We start from the raw sequence: 6962 nt of genomic DNA on the forward strand, positions 1-6962 counted from the left end.
TTAAGATGAGCCAAGATTCTCCAAGGCACCGTGAAGGGTCTTCAGCTCTTCTCTCATCTGGCTCAAGACCTTTTGGAGCTTGACGGGCTGATCCAAAACCTCCACGCTGCCGGTATATGGGTCGTAGCGGAGCGAAAATGGACGCTTAATGGTCGCAGAGTATTTCCTATAGGGAAATGAATGAAGTATTAGTAGATGCGTGCGTGAAAATATTAGGAAAAGCCTCTGTCTAAACGGCTTCAGTGTTCCCTGGCAAAGCCTCCGCATTGTAACATCTGCATCTATTAAAGTTTCCCGCCTCCCTACGGAGTTGTTGACCGCGAGTATTTTTATGGCCCAGTTTTGGGGTTTTTTCGCTAATGGGTCCCTTGTCCATGTCTAAGAGAACATAAGATATGCATTTCTGTAATGCACCAAGAAATACAGACAACAGCCGAGAAGGAGAAAACTGCTAGTAAGTAAACAGATGTCGGCAATGATCCATTGTTGTTGGCAGATTATTTCACTCCTCCCGGTGTGTGGAGACCCCATTTTATTTTTTTGTGTCCATGTGTGTGTGGTAAATTGTTTGATTGCTGGCAGGATTCGGTTATATGGTGCGGGTCCAGATAAAAGGGTATATTTTCTCAGGGGAGAAACGCATCGCTCTTCGTGTATGAACAGTTTGATGTGGAACAAAATCAATATTTGCATCTACGATAATAATGCATTTTATTTATTTATTTTAAATAAAGTTTAATATTTTAAGATCTGCCAAAAAATGTATTGCAATTTACTTTCACATAGGAGGATTTAATCAGAGGTTAAGTTTGCAATTTTGCTTTATAATTTAATGTGGGTTTTTAACAGGGGTGTTTAAGGGGGACAAATGAGTTTGAACTACAGCTCAAATGTCTCATCTTCTGTCTTAAGTTATTTGCATATAGCTGTCTTTTTGTACTTTCTCACACCGCAAATGTTGCTACACATCTTAAAATAATGAATACCCCAATTTCAGCGTTGCATCCTCGAAGTTCTCCGCCACGAAGTAAAGCGGGTGGTAAGTGTCGTACTGACACACCTGCACCGCCATCTCCTCCGGGTTGAACTGCTTATGTTCTGGCTTATTAGACAGAGCATACTGGAAGAAACGAGCCAGAGACGGTCGTGACACAGAGCATAAAAAGGACCGGAACACATTCGCCATTAAATGAACTCAGAGGAGAGACGCTCCACTCACAACAAGTTCTCCAGAAGAGGACAGGAGTGCAGCCCCGTAAACTCTCACGTTGCCATCCTGCTTGCAGAGCCCATACTCCACGGAGTACCAGTATACCTGCAGAGTGACAAAACACTGATCTTGTGCATGGTTCAAATTCCCATGCAAGTGTTTATTTCAACCACGTTCCTCCCCCAAAATCAAGTTACTCTTTCAATTTCCTGATAAATTTGTGTCCAAAACATTTTCTCATCAAAGCTTTTGAAATCTTGGTGGAAACCAACCGTCGACAGTTTCTCGATGTCTTCATCTGAGGCTCCGAGGGAGGCGAGTCCAATCTCCTGAAAAATGTCCTGACAAGTCACTATTTGAAAAGGACGAGCTTGCACATCAATCAACTACAGTCGAGTGAGGCGAAAGCACAGCAAAGCTATACCTGCGAAAACTGGGCAAATGCTTTATCAGCCAGCATGGGAACATGGCCGAGCAATTCGTGGCAGCAGTCTCTGTCAAGCGGATTTTGGACTGAGTCAATGCAAGAAGAAAAGAAAATGCAGCAGGAGACGATTAACGTGCGAAACGAACAACTCACGGCTCAGGGGAGTGCATCGGAGCTGAAGAGTGACGGATGTACTGAGTGCACGGGAACACCCTGAAGGCCAAACTGTTGAGGAAGTCTCTGGGCGACAGCAGGCCGTCTACTGGACGCAGCTGGAAACCAGTTCGCTCTGAAAAGATGCAGCAAAATACATTTATTCAAGACTTACACTTCTCCTCACTATACACTGAATTTATCTGACAGCCAAGAACACACAATAAGAAATAAATATTTTTAGTGGCACAGATGTCTTCTTGAAAGCCTGCTTGCTGCAAGAATACGTCTTCCGTTGTGCCACAGGGTGCAGGTTGTACAACGCAGAGTTCATAATTCAGGTAAAGCTGCACATGATTTATCAGAAAGTGTCATTTTTAAACGATAAGGAAAATGTCTTTCATGGCTGTATTTATTGTGATGTCTGTCTCAGTCACCTTTCAGGAAGGCAGAAACGTCTCTGAGTTGAGGGACGTTGTCCTCTCCGTAGCCGCACTCCTTCTCCAGCTGCTGCAGGCCGTCCAGGAACTGCTTGCAGGCCGTGTCGGGATAAAGGCTCCGCAGCTGCTGATAGATCTGCCTCCTTTCGGCACAAGAACCAAGAACTGCACTTTAATCATCCTCCATCCTGCATCTACTTTTAAAATGTGTAAGGATTGAACTCTTCATTCTCACCATGTGGAGATTTCTTCTGCGGTGTAGTCAATGATAGGCAACGGGGCACCTCTGTGACAAAGACAATCAGTATATGAGTGAATGTTTGTTTGTTTGTTTGTTTGTATAGATACACGAAAAAACAACAACAATCTCACTGTTTGTATGTGAAGGCAAGATCAGAGATGAAAGCCCGTCTCTTTCTGTACTCTGGATCGCCGTAACCCTGCAGAGAAATGATGCTCATACAGGTATGTGTGATATAATAAAATATAATGTGAGATGCTGCAGTAGATGCCCAAACACTCACTGGATGCTCCTGGTTGATGTTAGGATCAAATTTGGTATTTAGTGTGTTGCATCTGTCGAGGTCTCTTATCTGTCTGGGGAACCAGGGGACTGTGACGTCGAGGGGACGAGAACAATCAGTTAGCCGCATGTTATCAACAAATAGGAAGAGGAATTGTGCCGGCACGCGGTTGCCTTTTTCCTCCGGTACGGAGCAAACATCGTCAGCGACTCCCTTCAGTGAGTTGATGAAAACCTCCAGGTCAGAGCTGTGAACGTCACACTTCATGAGGAACTCCAGATCGGCTGTGCCGTCCTCTGACTTCCTCCCCAGTCGGCTTTCGATGTGGAGAAGTCTGGCTTTAAATGTCTGGAAAGAAATGCAATGGTGTCAAAAAGAAAACTGCAGAAATAAAGATTATATGTAAAAATGCAAGATTTAATTCTGTGTTCTAACGATACTTGTGCATTTAGTATTCCCAATTTCTGCAACTGTTTATTAATTTTAGAGTTAAATATTGTCCATAATTGCACCACATTCAGTTAATATAACATTTATTTTCTATTTTTATCTCACTTGATCATTGTCAGAACATATTTTGAGCATTGATATGGTTGTTAAACCTTTCCGGTTCTGGTCTCCGAAAAAAATCTTTTCTCATCAGCTTGTTGTCACTTGGTGTCTCTTATTCACAAGATCAAATATGCGCGTTCTCTGTTGGAAGCGGTAATCGAAAGAAAGAAAACATGCAAAGTACGATAAACTAAGTAAATAAAATCAAAATATTAATTTACTACAGCATTGACTTTAAGCTGAAACAACTTAGTCAATTAGTTTATATAAGTAAAATTGGAATACAATTTTAAAATGGTTTACTTATTTTCCTTGGATGCATTAATCTAGCGTCTTGTTTAACGGGGTTGATCATCAGGCAACACGAGATGCTTCATGTCACTCGTCAGACAGGCTCGCTTTGCGTTGCTTTATGGTGCTTTGTAGCCCAATTGCATCTTATAAGATCAATATTATCTAAAACAATACATCTGCACACATTTGCATAGTTTTGGTTATCATTTAGAATTTGAAGAATGCCGCTTCTGCGTGGAAGAAGCGGCATTCAGTATCGTTGAAGAATATCAATTTTTAACAACAGTCCTTATATAAAGAAGAAAAGCAGGCATCTGCATAATGCATAAAAGTGTATTATTATTATACAATTATTTGACATTATGGTGAATTTGTCTCTATTTTAAATTATAATTGCAGAATGACACCTTCATTTTACCTCAAAGATTTCACCAATCTTGAAGAATCCCCCGTTTGTATCATTGCTGAGGGTGAATAGGACGCTCAGGCTACCCCTGGCTTCTTTCCCCTCAGACACGGAGTCGTGTCGGGTCCTCGTGGGCCCCGGAGAGCCCGTGGAGCCGCTGCTGCGCTCCTTGCGCGCATCCTCGATGAGGCTCTGCTTCTTCCCGTCGAACGGCGCCGCCTGCACTTCAAGGTCCATCTTCAAGTGTGTGTGTGTGTGTCTGCGTGTGTGTGTGTGCCAGCACCCCGGCCGTGAAAAGCTTTAAATACCTTGTCATCATCTGAGGCTTCATGGAAAACGAATTACGCAAGTGCGCCACGAGCGTATTTATTTATTTATTTATTCATTTATTCATTGGGCAAAAAAAATAAAATAATTGAGCTGGCATCCTCAAATGGGTTAGCATGTGTTTAAAAAAAATGGGGTCGTTGCAAATACTGCATGCAAAATAAGATTCAACACTATTAAATGGTGATGCACATTAGGGCCTTGTTTCAGCTGTTTATAATTCTAAAAATCAATATTTAAACTCCAACATCCATGACACACCGACAAAGGAAAACAGCACATGGGTTTATTGACTTGCTTTTGGCGCACTAATTTGGCATGGACGGTTATTTTCCATGCCTCTAACAGCCTCTAACCCCTGCGACCTCTATCCCAACACGATTGTTGTGAAAGACAAAGAAAGTGATGACGATGATGATGATGATGATGATGATGTATAAAATGAGTGAACGTATGGATGATAACATTTGATTTGAGCATCAATCTGTAGAAGTGTTCTCAGAAACCTCACTGCTGCCGTGGCTGTGACAATGTGTTTATTGGTGCCTTGTACAGAAAACAGAATTGTTGCCCCCCCCCTTATTTGTAGATGTTTCTAAAGCTTTGATTCAGTCGATCGTATACTTTTACACAAACTCATGTTTGCTGCAGGGTTTAGTTCTATGGCTCTTTTATAGCAGAGAGGACTCAATGCGTCCAAGCAGACGACCACAATTTAGACTTTGTGGACTAAACAAAATCGGCGCCCCAAGTTTCATTTTGGTCTAGCATATTTAATTTTTTATAAATGATGTAGGTAAAGACATTCAAGCGAAATTGCATTTGTATATGCGGATGATAAAAAAAACGTTCAGACATTAGACACTAGAAATATTAGTTAGAGCCTCAGCAGCAGCAGCAGGACCGCGTGGGAGTCATATTGCACACGTGTTTGGGAACCGACCTCAACCGGTTGAGAGGACAGCTTGTGGACTGTAACCCGACTGTTCTATATTGTTATCTGGTTTTTAAAATATGAATACAGAACACAGCAAAAGCGTTGCAAGTCACTTTGGATGAATTAAATGAATGCAAGTTGAACTTTATGACTGGCAGCGCAACGTGTGTGAACTAAGAGAAGTCTCCAACTCAGTGTTTGTACAAGCAGGACATTTAGAGGTGGGATGTAAAAATGTCCACCCAATCAGAAGCCATGAATAGTACTCTTATGTTAATCTATATTATTTTTACATTGGCTTAACATACAAATTAATTAAATTGGGTGTGTAGCTAAATATTTATCATTCCCCCCCCCCCCCCCCTAAAAAATGTAATGGCTCACACCACGTCTGTTTTTCCCTCCAAATTACTATTTGATGTCTTTTAAAGTATTTTAAAGAACACACCAACTACCCTATTCCTTTTCCATAATGGAAAGTGTCTTCATTAAACTACTTTTGCCGGCTTGTCCTTTGAACTCTGTTTCTCTCAGACACACACACACACACACACACACACACCTGCACCTGAGGGGTGTCCTACCATGCCCAGTTGAACAAAGCGGCTTTCCAGTCTTTGCATTCTCTTCCTTCATCTTCCTTTTTCTGCCTATGATGAATACATTTTACTTCAATGGCGGTGGCTAAAGGGAGCAATTATCTGTAATTGTAGGGGTTCAATTAAAGCAATGACATCATGTTGTGTGTCTTCATTGTTTCCATTGGAATAGACAGCAGATTGTAGCCTGTCATCTCCACAGCCCTGTTTTCAATCGCATGTGGGTGTCAGCGGACATGTATTGATACAAACACACACACACACACACACACACACACACACACAGAAGAAGGATGAGTCAGTCCTTACCGGGTGATCAGCATCAAGTTCAGAGCCATAACTGAGGATCTGGTTGGCAAAGCGATCCAAGTCCTGGATGTCGTTAGGGAACCATGGCACTGCAGAATGATAACAGCTGTCTAAAATGGGGTGCTGCACCTTGACTGATGTCCAAGACTTTAAAGAGTAAGAGCGGTTGAGGTGGATGCTGTTGAGCTGAAAACCCACTAACAGTAAAATAATGTACATCTCTATATTTGCTATATTTGTAGTACTACTTTATCCAAAACAAGTTGGCTTTTAATTTTTTTTTATTTGTATAGTCCCAGTAAGGATTTTCTTCTGTGCTTTTAGAGAGATTTATTTGCTGATAATATTATATTTATATGTAATTTGGAGTGAGGCTTCTGTTGAAGAATAATAAATCAAAACATTTTGTAAGAATAATTTTGCTGCAAAATCTTGCGTTTCGTCACTAGAGGGCGCTGTGTTATTACCTACCATGAATGTCCAGTTCTCTGATCAGTTATTTTGGACACTTTATAATTGAAGAATCATTTTAATTAATTATTCTAATAATTTTCATGAAAGCTCTAGATTGACTGAATATTTGCTGTAATTGACAGGTCAAGAGGAGAAAGAAATGTAATAAAATAAAATAAAAGTGCTGAAATAAATCACAAATGATCCAAATTTCAGTAATTGAATGAATGTTGTTAGTCATTCTTTTATAATAGCTTGTTTTCTAGCATCCCATCGGTCCGTTGTTTGATTTATTTCATAACTACAGAAACCTTGGTGGGCGATTGACCTA

At 41.0% G+C, this 6962-nt stretch overlaps 1 protein-coding gene across 1 annotated transcript; it reads right to left on the reverse strand.

The window, feature by feature from the left end:
- Positions 1 to 6397, reverse strand: th2 (tyrosine hydroxylase 2). Its single transcript, XM_068755466.1, has 13 exons — positions 6179 to 6397; positions 4019 to 4243; positions 2928 to 3102; positions 2755 to 2843; positions 2603 to 2670; positions 2466 to 2516; positions 2228 to 2373; positions 1791 to 1926; positions 1635 to 1704; positions 1483 to 1539; positions 1220 to 1315; positions 987 to 1120; positions 1 to 166 (listed from the first exon to the last, which is right to left on the reverse strand). The coding sequence occupies exons 1-13, from the start codon at positions 6395 to 6397 to the stop codon at positions 1 to 3; spliced, it is 1632 nt and encodes a 543-aa protein (XP_068611567.1).
- Between the last annotated feature and the right edge of the window lie 565 nt (positions 6398 to 6962).

Source organism: Brachionichthys hirsutus, chromosome 22 (assembly GCF_040956055.1).
Source record: "Brachionichthys hirsutus isolate HB-005 chromosome 22, CSIRO-AGI_Bhir_v1, whole genome shotgun sequence".
In the NCBI taxonomy this organism is placed as follows: domain Eukaryota; kingdom Metazoa; phylum Chordata; class Actinopteri; order Lophiiformes; family Brachionichthyidae; genus Brachionichthys; species Brachionichthys hirsutus.